Consider the following 22,905-nt stretch of genomic DNA (forward strand, 5'->3'; position numbering starts at 1 on the left):
AGAACAGAAGACATTCAGCTTGCTGCTCACCTGTAGCCAGGGGCGTCGCACGGTGTGACTCGCACCCGTGGGAGGTGTCGGTGTTTCAACACCCACACTTTTCCCGGTGAGAGGGTTCAACACCCTCACTTTTTCTGCCGTTTATCCGCAGTTTTGCACAAACGCCTCACTACAGTCGCTCAGTTTCTCTGGCCGCTCTGTATCTGCGCTCGCTGCAGCTGCCTCCTCTCCCCCTCCCTCTCCTGTTGCTGCTTCAAACAAACATGACACCGGCTTTGGGACTGGCCGGCTGATGATTGGCTGTTCTGCCTTAAGTCCCGCCTTTCTTGCTGTGTTAGATTTATTGTTCAGCTGCGGGAACAAACGTAAAATACCAAATAATAGCCCGTTTATTTGTTTCAACCACTTAACAGACCAGGCGTTTATTTGGGACAGGCGTTTAATTCCCTCCTCACAAAACTCCGGGATGAAAATGTCACAAACTTCCCCAGCTTCTCTGTGAATTCTCTGGCATCCTTCTGGGCGCAACACGTGAAAAAGGCGAAGAAGAAAAACGTGCAGTGTCAGTGGTCACGTTTTCTTCCTTGATGTTTTTTCAAAATAAATTAGGCTCTGCATTGGCGGTTATTTACCCAAATATACACCTCCACCCAGCGTTTAAAGGGGACCACATGATGTGTTTTCTAATGTTTTTATGTGTTTACAGCTGTTAATGTATGTAACGCTGTTACTGTGATGATACATGACAGTTAAATATTGAATATGTCTATAATAACCACATCCTGACATGTAACTGTGATTTTTGATGGGTACTAATAATAACAATCATGACAAAAAATTAACAAAGACTGCAGATCACGATAAGAAGCTGTAACTGGCAGTGAGCTGCTTTCTTTTCTGTTAGCAGTGAAGTGATGTACTCCATGACAGAACATTATAAAAAATGATAATGTATAAAGTAATGTTAAACGGTGAAAAAAAACGTACAGTTGCAGTAGGCTTCTATTATAAATATGCAGCATATATAGTTTATTATTATTATTATTATGACTACTACTACTATTTTTCTGCATATTCTTGACTTTGAATGGGAGCTGCTGTAAATCATTTCTGTTTCTGATTCATATATTATGCAGTCAGTTGTCCATATTTTAAGTTAAATTAAATGAATCAAGACAGATGTCACATTTACATGTCAGGGTGTGGTTATTATAGACACAGATTCAATATTTAAGTCATTTATCGTCACAGTAACAGTGTTACATACCAGCCTTAAACTGGTAAACTGGTGAGTTAAACTGTGGTCACTGTATGTTACTGCGTTGACGATTCAGGACCCTTTTTAAAATTAAGAAACTGTTCTGTGAAACTTTCTTCTGCCCATGCCCACAATATGTTGACAGAAGTTCATTAAAAATCTTTGTGGTTATCACGTATAATCACGTAATTGTATTATTTATTCAACTTTATTAACGTATTACCATGTTAAACTGTAAGTGGATTTGACTTATTATTGAATACAAATCAAACCAAGAGTGAGATCAATTAAACCTATATGCAGTGTTGGGGAGACTTAAACTACATGTAGTTGAACTACACAGCTTAACTACAATTTGCTGTAACTTGCTGGTAGTTAAACTACATTCATATTTTGTGCTGCGTCAAGTAATTCAACTACTTTTTGGGTAATTTTTTGTAGTTTAACCACTCAATGTACTAACTACAATTTTGGCAAATAAGACGAGTTTTCATTATATATATATATATTTATATATATATATATATATATATATATTTATATATATATATATATATATATATATAAATATATATATATATATAGAAATATAGAAATAAAAGATCTATATAATATACATTTTATTTTATTTTCTTTGAAGAAGTTCAACACTGGTGTCCCAGCTAGTGCAGCATGTGAGCGGCTTTTTAGTGTTGGTAAAGATGTTTATAGTGCCAAATGGATCCAGCTGTCTGATAAAAACTTTGAGAGACTGCTCATGTGACATCTAGTTCTAGTGCCGAAGTGTTAGTGCCTCTGAAGTTCCTGTGATGTTGACCAAAAATGTCAGCTTTGTTCTTTAAAAAATAAAACTTGAGAGGCATATTTGTATGTGAATTTTTTGTAGGCTATTATATTTTGTTTCATATACATCATATGTTGATTTATTTAACGCTGATTTAAATGAGTATAATGAGAATAAGTAGTTGCTAAAGCTACTTTTTTTAGCAGTAGTTTTACAAACCACATTTCTCCAGGAGTAGAAATGCAGTTTGTTAAAACTACAGCCAGGCTGAACTACATGTAGTTTTACATGCTACGCTTGCAAACTAGCTTCCCCACTGCATATACAGTATTAATATTTAATGGGCCCCGGGCCACTCTGCACTGAAAAAATTGGGCCTTAAGGTCGAAAAGGTTAAGAACCCCTGATCTAGTGGATGTAACGCAACATAATCGTTTTTTCAGCAGAGCTTAAACCTCAATGACCACAACTGACGAGCAGTAAAGCTGAACTGTGTGGGCTGGACAATCTTGAAAATGTTTCTTGGGATCAGTATTTAAACATTCACTGCTTGTTTTTACAGCAACACATGACGATGATCTGGATGATTTTCAGTATGTAGTGTACACGTTATTAAAGGCAACCCAAAGTTTCTATCTAGCGCCTCTATTAATACAATTAAAGCAGCAGTAGACGATTTTAATTCATTATAAGTTTGATTGAAATCGAACAAACACACAGAAATTATAATGAACATATTAAAAGGCAGGCTTCCTTCATGCATTTAGAATTAAGTCGGTCCGACCGAACAGTCGGCTAGTCACCCAGCATCCAACCAGCCAATCACAAGTATTTGCAAACGGAATGTTCATTGCGCCTGCAGCCAATCGCATAAGTGGAGGGATTTGCATTGAAATGCTATGTTGCTACGTTGCCATGGTGTGTTTGAACACGAACCAAAAACAAATTAAAAGACATTCTCAAATCTCAACACAGTAACTGCAGTTTTTCTATAAATAATGTAAAGACCTTCATGAGCAATTAACCTCTCTCTTAGTTGTGTTTGTTGTTGATGCTGTCCTTCTTTTTGGTTTTATGCTTTAAAAAATACAAAATGAAATCAGTAGTCAAATCTCAGTCTTAACGCGTAAATTACAGTTAGACTGTGTCAGTCTGCCAATCTGACTTTATTACAGGTTTCAGGTTGTGGCTCTTTTTGTTTGTGTTCACAGGCCTTCATCTTCTGTAGTGCGTGTTTTTGACTCAAACGCAATATCATGCATCTATTGCCGGAAAAAAAAATTATGCTCCAATGGAGTCGTTGAAGGCCCAGATACAGATGATGGTGATGAAGCTGGCACTGATGAAGACAATGTACAAGCAGAACAGCAGACGGTCGATGACGACCCCGACCATTAGCCAGTCCTTGGAGGAACTGTTCCCCTGGGAGTGCTGGTCCACCTGGCGGCGGATAGCCGTGAGGTCTCTGCTCAGCTTCCTCAGTTCAACCAGGCCCGGGTCCGGAGGGGCCGCGGGGGGTTTCTCAGGGGTGGCATTATCAGAGATGTTTTGAACTGAGATGCTGGCGATGCTGGCATTCATGGCTGGCTCTGTTAAAACAAAGAAAAAGCATGTGTATGATTGAGTAATATTTCAGGAAATGTAACCGTGCTTGTACTTGAGTACAGATTGTCTGAACACTTTCCACCACTTTTGTACAGTTTCCCACCAACCTGTGCCATCTTTACACCAAGTTAAGAATGTTGCTTACTGGGGTTGCTACACTTTAAAATGGGGTGATAAAGAAAATGAAAATGTAGGCAGCTCTACAGAAAACACTTTTTACAGGCCTAATATTTTATATACACACACAATTTTTTGCAGCTCACACATGAGGAACTTCACGTGGAGATTTGTTCTTACAAAATATCATGATTCCTAGAAGTTGTTCGACAAGAGGGGGGTGACGAAAACAAAGCAGTGTCATTTTCCCTGGTGCGTAACATGTTGTTCTTTCAGTTATTGACTCAACTAACTGGTCAAGTTCTCATGTGATTTATAGCGAAAATCAAGTTATAATTATATATCTACCAGTGGGAGATGAGTTGAGGTTGACTGTGACTCTGTTGCTCGGTTTCTGTGGCTTGAGACAAACCAAAAGAGCCATATACCGCAGCACCAGGATCCTGATCCAGTGAGGCACGGCACCGTACTGGCTGGAACTGAACTGGATGTTAGTGATGAACACCGTCTCCAACAGGCTGGTCACCATCAGTGCCAGGGTGAGGGAGAAGAAGACATCTGCGGGAAACAGCAACAGCAAAAAAAAAATGAGGAGGACGTTTCAGTGAGTATTGTGTGCTTTTACCTTTTTCAGCCATGCCTTTTTTTTTTTTTTTTTGGGGATCCTTTTTTTGGAAATGATGTTTATGTTAGAAACCTGAGAAACCTGCTCATTCATCTGCCTGTATACATAATTATCACAGCTGCCAGGATTCTGACCATATGCCCGGAGGCAGGTCTTATGACGAGACCTGGAGCAGAACCAGAGCGCCTAATGTTCAAGCAAACACACTCAGTGAAGCGTGGAGCTCAGTGGCACGCACGCATTTAGGGTTGTACCACTGCTGGTGAAGATCCAGGTGAATATGTTTACTCTCTTGCCTCGCGTGCAGAGGTTTATTTCAGTTTGACATAGTGTACACACTACCAGGGGCGCCGGCGGCCAACAGGCAAGGCAGGCAATTGCTCGGGGCCCGTAAGATGACGAACTTCAAACAACAGCAGTGTCAATGCATAAGGTTTGAGATGATGGTGCGTGCTGGGGGGCCCCGCCTGACTTCACCTACTCCCTCTTCATGTGGCATGTGCTTGATCGCATTATCAACAAACCTAATGTCAACAAAGTGGAGACAAAGCCACAAACAAACAAAAAATGGAGGTAATACCACCACTCATCTGCTAATATCAGATGACCTCGCACCATGGCCAGAGGTGTTGAGCCATCCGGAAAAGTGCACATACTGACACAACTTCGCGTAGATTCACAAAAGTGGCACTCTTTGAAATAAAAAGAAATGTAGCTGTTGTCATATTATTTATGACATAATGGTTATGAACGCTTGCTCAATGGGCCCCCTGTGAAGTTTTGCCTAGGGCCCCGTCAGAGTCTAGAATCGCCACACTACGGAATATCAGTAATGTGTAAAAGGGAAATGCAATGTCTCAGTAAGGCAAATATTGGTAGTGCAATATTTTTGTTTGAATATATTTCTTTACATTTTGGTAAGTTAGCACCAGTAAAAGTCTGCCGAATGACCCAGTAACAGTTGATTTTTGCAATGTACCCATAGATGCAAACACAACTATGAATGGATTAGTTTTATGTGAAAGGAAACCAAATCAGCAACCAAACTGCTGAACTTTCTGTTTGTTTGTTTTTAACGTTCAACAGCAGTATATATTTTTCAGAAACTGTCACTGTACACTTTAATTGGAACTAACTTCAAATGAAGAAATAGTACCATATCCAGAGAACTTTTCCTCCCTCACTCTCCTTCACCCTTCACTGAGTTTAAAGAAGTAACACTGTCATAGGTGTCGCTCACTCATGAGAGGTGTTTGCTCCCCGGTGACGGGCAGCAGGTCGTTCATGATGAGCAGGAAGACCGTGTAGCCCAGGATGAGCGTCATCTTGAAGGAGGACCGGTCCACACTGTGGGGAGGCAGCATGAAGCTGAAGAGGTCCAGCGTGACGAGGAAGCAGCTGGGGATCAGCAGGTTCACCACGTAGAGGGTCGGCCTCCGTCTCAGAATGATCTTAGGGAGGCACAGAAAGAACAACGCATCAAGATTAAATTCTCTCTGATGTTGGAGGTAGGTTACCCTGCAACCGCTGGCAATTTTTGTGTGGATTTTCACTTTTTTGCTTTAATAAATCACCAGTGAATACATGTAAAAAACCTACTATGAAAGGCATACAAAAACATGCGCTGCAACCATCTAACTGCTAAGGTTTGGCTTAGGCAGCCTCTTTTTCTGTTGGTACTTCCAACATCCCTAATGTGTTGTGTGAAGCCAGAGCTAGAAATGACGCTGAAGTCATGTATTCATGTCAGTCATGAAGTCTGATGTCTTGTCAGAAAAATGATAACAGAATAATCGCAAAAGATTGGGATTGTACGGTGGCCCTGAGGCTAAAAAAACACAACCACATTTCAGAAAACACAACCTCTTTGACCTTTTGGACCTTGAGGCCACTCATATTTCATTTAGTATTAAAGTTATATTTTCTCTCTTAATGTGACTGTGAATGTGAATTCTATACAGTATGTGTGTAATATAACATAATAAAAAATATCATTAAAATGTTCATAATGATCATGATTGTAGCTCCAGAACACAGCTAAACATGCAGTTAACTCTTTCTGATTTACGTGTACGTGTTTCTTTCAAATCAAACAGAGATTTGCTTTGGGGTCATAAAGGATGATTAAAAGTGCTCACATAGTATTTGATCTCAGAGTAACTTCCCACGTCTATCGTCAGGGTGGTTTGACCCACAGCGATGTCTGCCAGCTCCCACTCCCCGTTGGTCTGCAGCACTGCTTTGGACTCCTGCAGCATCATTGCAGCTGTGGAGCCCTGAATCATCCTGATGTCCGAAGCTTGAAGAACAGTTTTAGTTTTGAGTTACTCGAAGCTCAAAGTGAAGTTTTGTGTTCACAACCATCGACACCCAGAGCATGTTCCTCATCGCAAGTCATGTAAACACACCGCATTCTGAAAAGTGATTACTTCAACACTTCCTGACTGATCAGCAATTTAAAAGATTTAACAGGTAAAATGACCAAACATATTAGATAGCCCATTAGCTAACGTTAGCATTCAACCAACACTACTGTTTAATTACATCCAGTGCTTTTTACTTCCAGGTTTAAATAAATGTGTCCAAGCTGTGTGTTATATATGTGTGTTATTATATTTTAAAATCAGTATCTTTAAAAGTATTTGCTTTTGTATCATATAACGTGTATCAAATGTTATAATGCTGCTCTTTGTCCTCTGAGGAAGGTTAAGCTAACTGTGTCTCTCCCTACTGCTGAGCTAACTTTGTCTCTCCCTACTGCTAAGCTTACTGTGTCTCTCCCTACTGCTAAGCTAACTGTCTCTCCCTACTGCTAAGCTAACTGTGTCTCTCCCTACTGCTAAGCTAACTGCCTCTCCCTAATGGTAAGCGAACTGTGTCACTCCCTACTACTAACTACTGCTCCCTAATGCTAAGCTAACTGTCCCTCTCCCTACTGCTGAGCTAACTTTGTCTCTCCCTACTGCTAAGCTAACTGTGTCTCTCCCTACTGCTAAGCTAACTGCCTCTCCCTAATGCTAAGCTAACTGTGTCTCTCCCTACTGCTAAGCTAACTGCCTCTCCCTAATGCTAAGCTAACTGTCTCTCTCCCTACTGCTAAGCTAACTGTGTCTCTCCATACTGCTAACTGCCTCTCCCTAATCCCTGCTGAAAAAAACAGCATAGACCAGCACGATTTTACATGCTGGTCTATGCAGGCATATGCTGGTTTGGTGCTGGTTTAGCTGGTGGATGAAGCATGAAGAAGCTGGTCCACCAGCAAGGTCCCATTAATTATGATGGCCTACCAGCATAGTCTTGCTGGTGATGTTGCTGAGGAAGCTTGTCACCAATCCAATATACCAGCATACCAGCACCAGCATGGGAAGTTCCCTGCCCATGCTAGCAGGGAACACCTGTGCTGTTCAATCAGCATCTTGATTTGCCACACCTGTCAGCTGGATGGCTTATTTTATTGGATTTTAACAAATGTGTGCTCAACATCTGACAGAAGAAATTATACATACATACATACATTGTACATACATACAAAAGAAAAACTTTATAAAAATTGTTAACTTAAACTTGTGAGGGAAATGGAAGCAACAAACTAAGTATTGCATTTATAGTGCAGTTTGTTTCGGGTGCCCTCAAATGAGCCCAAAATCTTGAAGGTTTGAAGCTTATATTCAATAAACTTGGTGTTCTGTGACAACCTCACTGACTCTGTGCCCTGTATTGGATTTTCACTGCCAAATTCACTCCTCCTCACCAGCATACCAGCATCAACATACCAGCACCAGCATGGGATGCAGGTCACCAGCATACCAGCACCAAAACACAACATATGCTGGTCTATGCTGGTTTTTCCAGCAGGGATGCTAAGCTAACTGTGTCTCTCCCTATTGCTAAACTAACTGTCTCTCACTACTGCTAACTAGTTAACTCCTAACAGTAAAATTGTAAACTGACATGACATTGGTGTGAGAACTGATGAGTTTATGCATTGAAGCGTAAAATTTGACGCGTTGCTATTTTTGTAGTGTCAGTGTTTAGTGGCTAATGCTAGCTTAAGCTATGTGAACCATCAAAAAATGGAAGTAAACACCCTTTCTGTCAGGGGAACGATGATGTCGGGGCCTACAGAAATAATACATCATCCCTGCAGCGTCGTTTCTTTACCAGCACTAACACAACGCCTCAAGTTAGGGATTAAGAATTGTGTTAATCTCCAGTCAACATTTGCCAACTCCAATCACTGTTTGCATTAGACTTTTTTCTAGCATTCACAGCTACATTTCGTCCCGTGGTGATTTTTTGGTGTGTTTGTACTCCATCAGCCATACCAAAGTGTAGATACGCCCCAAAGGTCAGAGAGCAGTTCTGGACATCGAAGGGGAAAGTGTAGATCACTAACTGGCAGGAGCTGACCACTCGCATTGGCTTGTCATCAAATACATGACCTGTGTTGTATAAGTAGACGTAGGGAGTTCCTGGAGATTTGTCCTCTTCCATGCTGCAAAAGAAGAGAATAAAAACGAACATTAACTATATGCACATGTGTGAATAATTAGTTTAATTTCTAATAGGAGAGGGGAAAGTGAAGGCAAGAATCCCTCTCAAGCTGTTCACTCATTTTTGTCGTTTTCAAAGAACTCCAACTAAATGCCCTATTTGTTTTGCATTAAACTGATGGAAAAAGTGCATTTAAAAAGCAAAAAATGCATGTAGATATACTGTTTTTCCGCCACGCTAAGATTGCTTACCAAATGCCGAAAACATTTCAGGTTTTTAATTTACTCATTACTCCAGTTTGGATGATAATTTGGGGAACTACTCAACTCCCTTTTAACATACAATTCGGAGATGATGACATCGGGGGTCCAAAGCATCTCCCGGGGGACGGACACCCTTGTGGTTCCACATTCCTTCTCGTCCCAGCTCAGTCCCTCTATCTTCCACTCCTAAGTTTCATCCAGAAACAAAGATATATTCACTGTGTTAGAAAACAGTTACCTAATGATGATAAGAATAAAAAAATCAATATTATCACATAAAAAAAAGGCCAAAGACTTTAAATTGCTCTTTTCGTCAGTGCACTGACAACTTACCAGAACTTGCCACAAGACCGTTGTGAGAGTTTGGGCTTTTTCATCCTGTCAGTGAGACGGAGCCAGTAATGAACATCGAGTACGGATTTAAATCGATGTCTTTCTAAAAGCTCGAATGAAAATGTTTTGTGTGAACTCACCACTCCTAAAAGCCCCACCACAGTGATGCTGATGGTTATGTTCAATGGCTCTGAAAAGCTTTTCACAGGACGCACCAGTTTATCAGGTAACAAGCTGCGCTCAAGTGCGTGTATCAGGGCTTTAGGGGTTGGGCTGGTGCAGTTCAATGCAGCAACAAAACCTGAGTTCATGAGAGGAAAAGTAGAAAACAAGATTTATGAGGTTGCTCATGTACATAGAAGTAGCATTGCAGATCTTTATTTGTCTGCTGTGCACATTAGCGAACCAAATATGGCTGTTGGTACGACAATAATATGGTCTCACAATAACTCGCCAGCTCATCAGCTCCTCGTATGATGAGATAATTAGCACATGCAACAGAGATGATGGGGTAAAAATGAAACGAACGCAACTGTAGTTTGGTCACTATACTGCCTCTTTCCTCTGATACATCTGTAAACTGAAATTCCTTTCGAGTCACACACAAAAGCGTTTTAATTAAAGCTTAAGGCTTTATCAATCGTTAATTTCCACAACCTGGCAACCAAATTCGTTCTTATTAATGGCCTGTTTCTGTGTTTTTCTCTGTCCCTCATTTCCTGCCAGTAATAAAAGCATATTTTTAAATGTCCCCCAAAACAAAAAATAATACTTTAGTATATATAATAATGAATAATTAAAAAAGCCATCAGTTACAACGTGTTAACTGTTTATAAAGGCTGCCTTATCAGATAAAATAGGTGGTACTGCTTCTTAAATCAGTCCAGCTATATAATAAATACCAGACTTTGATAGTCTTTTAATAAACAAAATGAAAGACATGAAATTTCAGATTTCTCTTTGAAAAATAAAAGTGAGAAATAATTAATGAATAAACACAAACTGTGTTTCTTAATGTGCCATGTAGCTGTTATACAATTAATCTAGACAAATGTGTATAATCTAATTTAAGGAGACTTCAATAAAACTTAATCATTATTTCTGTATTTTGAACAGTTCCCACCGTGGAGGTGCAGCAGTAACTGACCTGCCAACAGGTCATTCGTCTTTGCGGATTTTGTGGAAAGTCAAAATGTCTTACCGTGAAGCAGCATGAAACAGATGAAGATGAGCTCAGTGGGCTTTACCTCGCCCATTTTGAGTCTAAGTTAAGCCTTTATCTTGAAAAGCACAAAACAAAAGTAGTCCTCAGTTGTCTCCATCAGACTGAGACGTTTTGACAGAGAGACATGACTTTACCGATTAACAGGTGAGGTGTGAAACTACCTCCAGAGGACAATATTGACTGTAGTATATATATATCACCCGGTAGCGTGACCTAGGGCATTTGTTTGCAAATTACCATCATCTGATGATCTGATGTGTGCATACAGTGTGCTTGAATTGTACAACAGGTTTTTCAGTCATCTTCTGCCAAAGCAAACAACAGTTTGCGTATGGCTTGTAGCTGTCAGTCTGTATAGGACTGTAGGTATTGAGTAGGTAGCTTTGCCTCAATAGTTATTCAATAGTCTTAAGATCCTTATATTTGCTAAGCACTTATACAATACAACTGAGGCTGATGGGAATGTTATCTGTTGATTTAGTCATGAACAAAAGTACTGTCAATCAGGGCTGCTGACTAGGACAGGATGAGGCCTCTGGACTGGCGTCACTTGCCACGAAAGGGACAAATGCAACATTTAAATAGGTCAAAATGTGGGACTGTCATGCACAAATTAGCAATACCAATGTCATGTTAGCCAGCTAGCTGAATAGTTATGTAGGAGGACCATAATACTTACTCATTACATAAGAAAACAGAGTTTGAGACATATGAGAAATAAAATAAGGATTTCGTCCACCATCTCACGTGCTGTCAGGACATCAGGGTGTTTAAAGGGTGTTTAAACAAGACAAGTAACGGAAGCAATACAGATTGATTTGAAGACAGAATGCCACATGTCAATATTCTGATACATGGGTTTATTTGGACATTTTTGTGTTCATTCATTTACGTAAAACATTTCAGGTTCACATCCCACAAACCACAAAATTATCTCCATCGGAAAATAAAGCAATTCTGGAGTCAAAAGCGATTGATTTGGACTCAGCTCAAATGACCTTTAATCAAGTCAGGTAAAGCAATGGGAATGAAACAGAAATGTATTCTAAGTATCAGGCTGTTTGTAATCAGACAGGAAAAGAGGTCTAATGGTGAAAGTAGGTCATATAACCACATATTATAATGATATTACTGTTTTGCATTAATAAAAGGGGTCCAAGAATCAAACCCTGCGGGACGCTCATCAGATTTATGATCACTAATAGCAACAACATAAACCAGAACTAAATAATTTTCTCTCCTGTGTTTATGAGTTGTATAATTTAGATCAGATATAGAAAATGAATCTTGCCCCTCTGGGCTTCCGTACCCAGCTTGGTACTGTACGATAACAACGACTACAAGCACCTCTAGAGTTTTAGCATCGGGACCACTGAAAGTGAACATTTGTGCCAGTTATTTTTCTGTGGTGGCAGGCATGGTCTTGTTACGCTGTTTGACATGGAGAGAAAGAAGACAGCAAGAGAAAGAAGCTAAATGATATCATTGACAGAGAAGAGGTCTGGAGCTTAGAATGCAGGGGGGTTAATTAACTTATCAATTAACCCAAGGGAATAGTTAACGTTGTCTGTTGATGATGATGATGATAATTATAATGAAGTTAAAATCTTCCAGCCTCCAGGACAACAAACCACCAGTGCAGCATGCAAATGGCTTAACTTTGCAAAATCAAACACAGAAAACAAACTTTAAACAAACACAGAAACAACGATTACTAAATTATTACTTTCTTTTGCCCACTGGTTTTCCAACTGTTTTGTTTAACTTGTTATTCAGACAACTTATGATTTGGCCGCGAACTGAATACCAGCCAAAGTTCAAATCCAAGCCATGTCCACTTAGGTCTGGCTGATCCAGATGCACCACATGGAGATGATGACCAGGGCGTAACAGGAGATGAGGAGCAGATAGATGCGGAAGAGCAGGTAGTCGAGGACATATCCCACGTGGCACCACTGTTCCTGCAGCTCGCTTTCCTTCTGCATCGAGATGAGGTGGGCTCGGAGGTCACCCAGGTACTGACAGATCTGTTGCAGTTCAGGCATAGCAACCGTGCCTGGTAGGAGAATAGATAGATAGATAGCGAGATGAGGGATCACAGTTTACACGCAGTGACTGCCAGCTGCAACCTTTAGAACCAACTGACAAAGGTTATATTAGGGATCTGTTGTGGGATCTGTACATGTTAGGTTACCTCCGTTGCTGGCTGGGATCTGAGCAGGTGCCTGGCTGGCCGGCGGGATGATCCACGGCCCTGAACCTACATTTGAGCTTTCGGTTTTATCTGTTTGTGCCACAGACGGGGCCTGGATGTCCTCCGGCCACTGGTAGCAGATGAGGTTGGCGATGTGTTTTAGGACAACCACCCTCACCCAGTTCGGAACCTCTTGATATTTCATCGAGTTGTGGTGGAGGACGTTGGTGATGATGACCGTCTCCAGTAGACTGATGACCATGAGGGCCAGACACACAGAGAAATAGATACCTTGTTGAGGGATAGATCAAGAGATTAAAAAGGATCAACTTGATGTTAAACCAGGAGACGGCCAAAATAAATCTACAGAGAGTTGGCAGAGTTGGATGTGATTTCTTTTGAGTTTTCACGTCTGTGGTCTGACCTATGATGGGTGTGCCGTTTGCTGTGCTGGGCAGCAGGTCGTTCATTATGAGCAGGAAGACGGTGTAGCCCAGGATGAGGGTCATCTTAAAGGAGGCGCGGTCGACGCTGTGGGGGGGCAGGTAGAAAGACAGGATGTCGATGAGCATGAGGAAGGAGCTCGGGATCAGCAGGTTGACCACATAGAGCACTGGTCGCCGCCTTATGACCACCTAGTGGACAAGAATCAGTGTGAAGAGACTCACCATCTTTACTGTGCACAACTTTTAGGTCAAAAATAAAAAATGATGGTAGGTTACTTTTCATAACTGACAGATGTTTAAGTTACAACCTAACTATCTCAGGAGGGAAAAAGGGATATTCTTGAGAATACATCTGTTTTTATAAGTTCTTAATTCTGTGTTAACTGGCTTATGTTTGCCATCTTCATGTGTGTTGAGGTATATAATATATTTTTTTTAGGATTCAGGAATGTGACATTCAGCTCTGTCACATTGTTTTGGCTTCATCATTTGATGCAATGGTGCAAAATATAGGTTATAGCTGCTTTTTAAATAATATATTGACATTTTCGGAAATACACCCATTGCTTTGATTGATATCATTATCATGTCTGTACGTTATGCACTTTAGCTTCAGTACAGATTAAACAAACATGATATAACATGTTAATCGTGAGCCTTTGCTGCGCTATGTGTAATAGGAAGACATTTTATTTGTGCCTGTTACATTTGCAGACATTACAGTAGTAAACACAGTGGTTTTCCTCACCCAGAAGGTGATGATATCCCACTCGTCAATCCCAAACTGGAGGATGGAGGTATCCCCCAGTATGTCCACCAGCTCCCACTCTCCACTGGCTTCCAGGTAACGCTTTGAGTTTTCAGACATTTCCTTAAAAGTCAGTGCTGGACTGACCCTCACATCCCTTACTGTGGAGAGAAAACACAATGCGACAAAGAAACAAAGAGTATATATAGATTTATATTTCCGGCAAAAAGCTCAAAAACGTGCAGGACGCTGCAGTTTCATTTTCTGGCCCACTATTTAACCAGCTTTAAATTCTATTTGTCCAAGTGAAGCTAATGACTGGATGAGTTTATCATTGGGTGATGCCTTTTCTTACTGGTGTGCATGTAGGAGCCAAATGTAAAGGTGCAATTCTGCACATCGAAGGGAAAACTGAAGATCTTTAGGTTGCAGGCTGAGACGAGCCGCAGCATCCTGTCCCAGCGGATGTGACCTGTGTGGTTCACGTAGACGTAAGGACACGCTTGGGAAACATCGTCATCTACACTGGGAGCATTGGAAGTGGAAAGATGAGGATTGAATAAATAAAAACACAGGGAAAGAAAAAACGTTTTGAGAAACTGTCACAGTTATTCTGCATTTGTCTGCATAAGTTAATGAATTGGTGTGAGCATAAACCCGTGACACTGAAGCTTAAACTTGATGTGAGAGGGTGGTAAGTGCACCCATCCGTCTCGGAGCTCTAACTACTCTGTAATGAACCATTTATTTTGTGCATGCTAGACCCCCTGGGGACTTATTACAGCTGGAGAACTTACAACTCATACACGATGATGTCTGGAGACCAGAGATTCTTCACAGGGAGAGAAATCCTGGTGACGCCATCGCACTCATCAGGATCCCAGATCAGGAACTCATGGTGCCAGTACTGCAGTGAAACGAATGAGGAACAACGCAATCCTCAACTTTGATTATGAAATGAAAAAGGTCTGCTTACTAATTTTATAATCTCTGTATCTGATCCTGCTGTGGTTACAGGCAAATGATGATATTGCATCAGACTGCATCTCATCTATTGACAGGGTGTTATGTCTTCTCATGCTACTTACCAGACGAAGCCACAGGAAAGTGGTGAGGATCTGAGTTTTCTCATTCTGAAATACATTAAACAGGTAAACTTCATGTGAAGCTGATCGACACCTCTTGCTACCAAGTAAATTAAGAAATGTAATATTCTATAACAACTGCAGCGATTGACAGTTCTTGTGCATCAAACATCTGCTGACATGACGATTTGACACTGAACTTCTCTAATATGGATTTAAAAAACGTTACGCTCACCACTCCCAGGACGGCATATAGGGTGAAGGAGATGTTGGTTATGGTGGGATTGCTGAGGTTCTCTGCTGGTCTGAAGGGCTGTAGGTCAAACACAGCCTGCATGGACTCGTAGGTTGGACCGCTGTGGCCTTCTTTACAGGTCAGTATACTATAGCAGAGAGACACTGACAGGAAAAAGTTGATAAAAACAACACTTGATAGTTGCTTTCATTACTTCTAGACTGCCCTTTTAAACTTTCCCATTTCAAATTTTGAGAAACACATGTTTTTTTTTTTTTCATATGTAAAGCAACAGTAAGGTGTGCCTTGAGATTTTGACCGGCACGTCTTTGTGCCTTGGACACAAAAAGTTTGAAAACCACATATTTACAGGTTTGATTGAAAACGGTTCAAATGCAACATAGTGATGGTACCATATCTGTTAGCTCCAAAGCTACTAAAGAGAATGTTATTGCAGACTTGAACTGAGATGGAAAATCTGAAAATAAGAATAATTTGGATATGGAGCTGAAAATGAGCTTTGAATAATCATTATATCACAAACGGGAACATCAGATTTGCTGTGTGATGTTAGGATACTGACAGAATAATGAGAAGAATAAGAGTGAGAAGAATAATGGCAGTTGAGGTTAAAAAGTTAGGTAGCAGTGACTCTTCAAACATGATGTACCATGTCAACTCAAATTAGGTGAAAGATTCCTTTATTTTGAAATCAACACTACACATGATTTACCACAAATGAGATGTATACTCGATAGATGTAAGACGGATTAATGTTTTCAGGGTTTTTCTCCATTTATTTGTTCTCATATGGAATGATATGTGTAAAGTGAAATTTGAAGTAGCAAAGCAGAACAATTACATCAATATCATCACACTGTAAGAGTCATTTAAACATGTTAACTAATGTAATAATACTAAAATAACAACAGAACTGCTGTTATTATAGTGTTGATGGCAGGATGCAGACATAACCATGCTTCAGCCAAAAAATAAACTGCACAATAAGTCCAAACAATAAAGGAGTGAATAAAAGGAATCATTACCTGACAATAAGAGTAAACCTGAGAGGATGCTGACTCTCTGCTGAGACGGACTCATGCTGGATGTTTCTTGAAGGACCGACTATTCTGCACCACCGCCGATCAAATCATGTGTAACACAAAAGCAGAGACAGCTCCTACCAGCAGAGGAAAGGCACACACTTGTTTTTGCTACTTAGCAGGACACTGAAACGACTAAACCTCAATTCTCTGGAGACTTGCACTCACCTCAACCAGTTCCACTACATGTTTAAATCCAACCCACAACACGATCATCACTAAACGCTAAAAAAGAAAATGAGTCTATAAAATGTGGTTAACTTGTAGACCCACATGTGTGTTTTGTCTCCACAGCAAGATAAACTACAAAAGTACTTATACACAGTCACATGCAGATTAAATCTCTACAAACGAAGATAAACAGGCTGGTCATATAGTTGCCCTGTTAACCAGCAAAATTGTGGTTATATTTTACTTTTTAGTTAAACGCAAACCTCAAGTAAAAAAAAAGGAGCTTTTCAGCCTTCACATTGACAAGATGTTTCTGTCCGATTGAGGAAAATCAGTTCTCGTTAATAGAAATGCAAAACACAAAATTACAGTATCCGCAGATGGATTATAAACACACACACAGGACAACACAGAACTTGTTGTTCCACACCTCCAGTAACCACTCACCCATTTTATTTTTCAACACCTCCACCCGTGGGAGTTACACATTTAGTCCATACTCCAGGGCTGTTTGCTGTTCTTGTTTTTTTTATTTTATTGCTGATTTTAATACATGTGACTCTGTGATCAACAGTCAGCATTAACTGCTTAATACCTGATGGTCAAAGGGTAAAGGTCGGGGTCTGGTTTACGTGTAAGGGTAAAAATAGAGCATGAGATCAACAGGCGGTGTAGTGTAGATGTTGTGTTGACTCTCGTTGTGAAGAGGGGGCTGAGCGTGAAGCTGAAGCTCTCATTTGACCAGTTTATCAGTCCTGAACACTTTGTAGTGGGGCAGCCTACATGTTTCACCACTGGAAGGACGACCAAGAGGGCACGTCATCGTGTTCTTTCAGCCTGGTCTCAACAAATGGCGTGTTAACAGCATGGCAATGTCTTAAGTCATTCATCAGATTGCATTTTTTCTTTCTTCGTTGCACAGTCCACATTCAGCCACATTGTGTAGATTTACACACTCATTTTAACTCAAAGCATGAATCTTTCCAAAACCTCATCAGGTAGTTTTGCTTCCTAAGGCGAGCCGATCACCGACCATTCCAACCATAGTAAAGAAGGTCACCTGACCATAATTAGAAACAAATTTCACCTGACACCTGACTCTTGCTTCAAATGGCTTGAGAAAAACTTGATGCTTAAACATGGTTTGGAAAAATGTGCTTAAAATTGACATTCCTTATTAGTTTTCTCCATCGGAAGAGAACCTTGCACATTGAGCCGACGTCGAGGGAACTTCATCACTTTTTTAATCTAACATAGGAAAATCCAAGAGGGCAGTGTTGTAGCTTTTTTTGCAAACACAGGTGACTGCAGTTATTAATGAGGAGACCATGGGGATATTTCCAACCATTTCTGGGATGCGGAAAAACAGGTGTTTCAACACCTCCCAACGTCTGTCTCCTTCAGTATTTGTGGCGAAACAAAAACCGCTTGGTCAGGGTTAGGAAAAAATCATGTTCGTCACAAACGTCATTGGGAAATTGCTCTCTAAGCATAACCTGTGGTATCAAGAGAGACAGAACTTGTACGACATGAGGACAACACTGTAGTGTTTTCTCGTGTAGACGAGATTATCAGAAGAATCTTTTCTGTATTTTTATTTAATTTCTCTTTTCGTCACAAACAATCATACACTGTACAATGTAGTGAAAGGTGTTCTCTGCATTTAACCCATCCCTGAGGAGCATAACAGTGTCGACTGTAAGTCTACACGCTTGTTGAAGCTTGCAAATATTTGCTGCTGAACTGGCTGCAAGAGAGGAGTCAGCAGGAATTTCTCTCTCCGATATTGGTTTCAGATACTCAGTGCTTCACTTGTAAACAAGATCATTTTAAATAAAATAACATTTAAAACATTGAAATAGATTATAACAGAGGTCTCACGTATTTCTGTCAAGTATATAAGTTAAGTAATTTGACAAAGCTTGTTAACAGATTATAATTGGTATTATTTCAGCCAGAAAATGATCATAGTAATGAAGCTGACAGATATGAAGAGGATGTAGAGGAGGAACAGCAGGCGGTCTATGATGAGACCAACCTGGATCCACTCCTCTGCACTCTGGCTTCCACTCAGCTGCTGCTGCACCCAAAGATTGAGGGCCTCGAGGTCTCTGCCCAGGCTCCTCAGCTCCTGCAGGGCCTTGTCCTCATCCAGTGGCCCCTTCTGCTCCGGAGCCTCATTGTTCTCTTCCACCAGAGAGGAGACGTTTATTTCTGTTGCGGAGGACATGAGGTAGAAGGTGATGCCAGCTCTGACACCTGAGCAAAGATCTTCTAACGCACATGTCTGCGTGAATAGTCTTGCTCGTGTTAAACCACATTGCAGGTCAGATATCCTACCTTGAGCAGCAGGGTTTTGGATGACCATGTCCTCCTGCTCTCTGGACTTTGGAGGAAGCAAGACCAGGCGACCCAGGATGTGGAGAACAAACACTCGGACCCAGCGGGGGGCCGGAGAGTAGTGAGCGGAGCCACACAGCAGGTTGGTGATGAGGATGGTCTCCAGTAGACTGGCCACCATCAGAGCCAGGCACAGACACAGGAAGACATCTGGGACAATAATAACACACGCTCTCTCACAATCAGTGTTTACAAAGTTGCTTCAAACACAAGTACAAGTCAAATTGGCAAAAAACATGTTTTCTCCTTCAGCGTATCATTATGAAGTGAATGTCGATTGCATACTCTGAGAAAAACAGCAACAGAATCACCTACTGTGTACAAGCAGCCTCAAAGTACAGGGTTAACTCACACTGGTATTGTCAACTTACTTATGAGAGGTATTTTGTCTCCGGTGACGGGCAGCAGGTCGTTCATGATGAGCAGGAAGACCGTGTAACCAAGGATGAGGGTCATCTTGAAAAAGGAGCGGTCGCCACTACGGGGAGACAGCAGGAAGCTGAAGAGGTCCACTGTGATAAGGAGGCAGCTGGGGATCAGCAGGTTCACCACGTAAAGGGTGGACCGACGCTTCACCGAGACCTGCAGCAGAGTCGACAGCAGCTTGTAAACCTCACCTCTCGTTTTTCTGGTGCTAATGGTGATGTACACAGTTTTCTACCATAAGTCATGTGTTTTTCTCTTTTTAACACTGCCTGTGAAAAAAGAATGTATGTAAATATGTAAGTATTAGGTATGTTATGACTCTAAGAAGTTTTTTTTTTTATTTCATTAAAGAATTTCTAAAAGCTACAGCATATTTAAAGACATGTAATATTCAGATTTAGGTGGTTCAACACCAGTTCACATCAGTGCTGAATACACTAAGATTTTAACACAACATGCAAGCCTGGAAGGTCAATTTACAGGTAAAAAAGTGAAATTTTGTGTGTTGAATGCCAACAGCATAATGGCTTTACAGATATTGCTCATATTTTAATTTATTTAACCTTTATTTAACCAGGAAAAACTTATTGAGATGAAAAATCTGGCCAAGACAGGCTGCTGCACAGTCATAAAACAAACATGTATCAGTTAAAATGAAGACAGATAACAAACTGCCAAGTCATTGAAAATGAATCAACATTCAAAAAGTCTACGGCCAGGTTACACTTCTTTCAAGTCATTTAGAATCACCCTTCAGTGATGCGAGCTGCCGGAGATTCAGACAATTTTGTAACTGATTCCAGGCTGAAGGAGCAGCATACTTAGATGCCCTTTTACTAAGTATCATGTGGACTTTAGGGACAGTTAATAGAAATAAATCCTGAGAGCGAAGGCCCTTACCCCCTGTGCTTTTTTTAAGGTGTGGTCTTGTAGGTAAAAAGGAAGCAGACCAAGAATTTCATGGAAAATAAGAATACACCAATGTTTGACAAGGCAGACGATCTGTATGACATCAGCAATAATTGTAAGCCACTGAAATAGTTCATATTTTGCACGGAAATTGATTCATATTTTCATTGTTCTCTTCAGCCTCACTCCTAAAATTATTTTTGTCCAAATAATTGAGTAAACAAATACTAAATATAGACGAAACCCTTGTTTTTGGATCACTTTTTTAAAAGACTGTATTAATCCTGTCCCTCTGCCTGCCATCTTTCCTGTTGTGTGTTGTATTGTGTGGTTATACGGTTACAGTCTAAATGGTTACAGTCTAAATGATTTCCTTACAAAAAAGCGAACAAATTGGTAAGCCTCTCCATCCGAGGCTGGGGTATGTAATGTCTCAGCTGTGAGTCCAACTAGGTACCACTCCCCCATGGTCGCCATCACTTCTTTAGATAATTGTAAGATTTCCCCTGTAGTTAACGTGTGGCGAATCTCCATAGCAGTCACTGAAAGGAAAATATAATATAATTAAAGCTCTGGTGAGGTTTAACCCTTTTAAATTTGATTTACAAAATGCAAATCCGCAACATTCAACTTACAGAACGTGTGTCACAAAAGATGCAACAAACATCTCAGTCCGTTAATCTCAAGTACTGTTGAAGCGCAGTTAACGGATTCGGATCAGTTTCTACTTACTACGAAGTAAGTAGGAGTTGAAGGTGAAGCTGCAGTTCTGGGTGTCGAAAGGAAACGTGTAGATGTCGAGCCTGCAGGAGCTGACCACTCTGACGGGCTGTCCATCATACACGAAGCCATCGTGATACACATAAGTGTATGGGACAAATGGAGCTGAGTTCTGCTCCATGCTGCAGGATGAGGAAAGACATAAAACCCAGTGAATATGAGACGTGAGACAGTGGAGTGTATAAAGTGAACAAACAGCTGAGCCTGCGCTGCTCTACAGAGAAGACGGTGCTTGCCATTCATTGATGACCACATCTGGTACCCAGAGAAGTTTTCTTGGAATTGTAATCCATGTAGTACCGCACTGTTCTGGGTCCCATTCGACAAACTCGTTTCTCCATGTCTGCAAACAATGTGAAAATTTCATTTCATGATTATCCCGATTTCCGATATTATCCCAGCTGTCATCAAAATATTCCTAAAATGGCACAAAACATACTGGAATCACTTGAACCTTTTGTAAGGAAACAAATACTTTTTTTATTGTATCACAGACTTTTTTGTGAAAAACCATCAAAGACTTTTGATGTTGAATGTTGGTGAGCTACTCTGCTTTTTCAAGTCAGTTATGGGAGGATAGTCAAGATTATCTTGAATCACGATTATCCTGAAAATTAAAATTCACCATAGTCAACTAATTGTAATGTTTTAGTAGGATCAGTGATAAAACCTTTTATTGTTCCATCCCTACTACATACAGAGTTTTCAGGTGGTTAGGGTTGTCTGGTGGGCGTATTAGCTCTTTGGCCTAGATGGTCCCAGTATGTCAGAGTTGAACTGCTGTGATGTTGTCTGTTAGGCCTTTTTTGTTAGATTACATCAGGCAGTATCCAGTTTTCTTTCATTTTCTATTGATTTACCATGAAGACATGATCCAATTTGACAACTTCAAAATCTTTAAGGCTGGAGAGAGATCAACAAGTTTGTAATTGCAAGACAACAGTGTTGAAAAAGTTGATTGTAAAGCAAGTACTCACTAAATCTTGCCAGATATACATAGTCAGGATTTGGGCCTTTTCATCCTGGAAAAAGAACCAACATTTGATTGTATGTATTGCTTCTTCACTGACATTTTCATCATTAAGAAACTACAAAAGATGAACTGCTGGGCGACAAAATCACAGTGAGTTTGTACGCAGACAGAAAGCTGTTAAAAGACATACAATGAAACGGTTATTTATAAGTCTGCTAGCAGTGACTTTGTTTTCAGTTAATGTCGGGTCGCTTACCACTCCCAAAATGCCGTACATGATGAAGTCGATGCTGACGCGGGTGGGGGTCGACGTGTTCATGACAGGTCGAATGGAGCTCAGGGTGAAGACCGGTTTCAGAGCTTCAAACAAGGACGGCAAGTCAGGTTGAGAGCAGTTCAGCATTAAGGAGTTGCACGGAGCTACGGAGGGAAGAAGTAATGTGCCATCATAATTATAATAGTAGACTCAAAGTGGCTGTATCAGCAGCGAGAATTTCACAAACTCCAAACTGTATAGTTACTTAAGTAACCCCTGCAAATTACAGTATGCGTTCTTCTTGAAAGTAAGACGTTGCGATGTTTTTCAGTTTTTCTTTTTTTCATCATCACTTATTGTTGGTGGAGATAAACTTTTTTTTTTCATCAAACCACTCAGAAGGGCCCCAATTCTTACTGTGTCAATCCTGTTTTTACAATGACAATATATACCAATACAATATACTGTGTATGTA

The 22,905-nt window shown here is 40.5% G+C and overlaps 3 protein-coding genes across 3 annotated transcripts; all 3 read right to left on the reverse strand.

The window, feature by feature from the left end:
* Positions 1-2,705: 2,705 nt before the first annotated feature.
* LOC115590902 (5-hydroxytryptamine receptor 3A-like) lies at positions 2,706-10,777 on the reverse strand. Its single transcript, XM_030432386.1, has 9 exons — positions 10,681-10,777; positions 9,620-9,780; positions 9,480-9,524; positions 9,226-9,332; positions 8,715-8,884; positions 6,528-6,688; positions 5,630-5,840; positions 4,113-4,322; positions 2,706-3,631 (listed from the first exon to the last, which is right to left on the reverse strand). Exons 1-9 carry the CDS (start codon positions 10,733-10,735, stop codon positions 3,324-3,326), a joined length of 1,428 nt encoding a protein of 475 aa, XP_030288246.1. The 5' UTR covers positions 10,736-10,777; the 3' UTR covers positions 2,706-3,323.
* A 1,464-nt stretch (positions 10,778-12,241) lies between these two features.
* Positions 12,242-17,007, reverse strand: LOC115590901 (5-hydroxytryptamine receptor 3A). Its single transcript, XM_030432385.1, has 10 exons — positions 16,684-17,007; positions 16,459-16,592; positions 15,413-15,576; positions 15,181-15,225; positions 14,890-14,999; positions 14,448-14,617; positions 14,093-14,253; positions 13,323-13,533; positions 12,899-13,189; positions 12,242-12,760 (listed from the first exon to the last, which is right to left on the reverse strand). Exons 2-10 carry the CDS (start codon positions 16,511-16,513, stop codon positions 12,543-12,545), a joined length of 1,425 nt encoding a protein of 474 aa, XP_030288245.1. The 5' UTR covers positions 16,514-16,592; positions 16,684-17,007; the 3' UTR covers positions 12,242-12,542.
* A 1,624-nt stretch (positions 17,008-18,631) lies between these two features.
* Positions 18,632-22,577, reverse strand: LOC115591558 (5-hydroxytryptamine receptor 3A-like). The gene is made up of 7 exons (XM_030433663.1): positions 22,431-22,577; positions 21,438-21,544; positions 21,154-21,323; positions 20,800-20,963; positions 19,458-19,668; positions 19,027-19,236; positions 18,632-18,945 (listed from the first exon to the last, which is right to left on the reverse strand). The coding sequence occupies exons 1-7, from the start codon at positions 22,575-22,577 to the stop codon at positions 18,632-18,634; spliced, it is 1,323 nt and encodes a 440-aa protein (XP_030289523.1).
* Positions 22,578-22,905: the final 328 nt, after the last annotated feature.

The sequence above is a fragment of the Sparus aurata genome, chromosome 11, assembly GCF_900880675.1.
Source record: "Sparus aurata chromosome 11, fSpaAur1.1, whole genome shotgun sequence".
In the NCBI taxonomy this organism is placed as follows: Eukaryota; Metazoa; Chordata; class Actinopteri; order Spariformes; family Sparidae; genus Sparus; species Sparus aurata.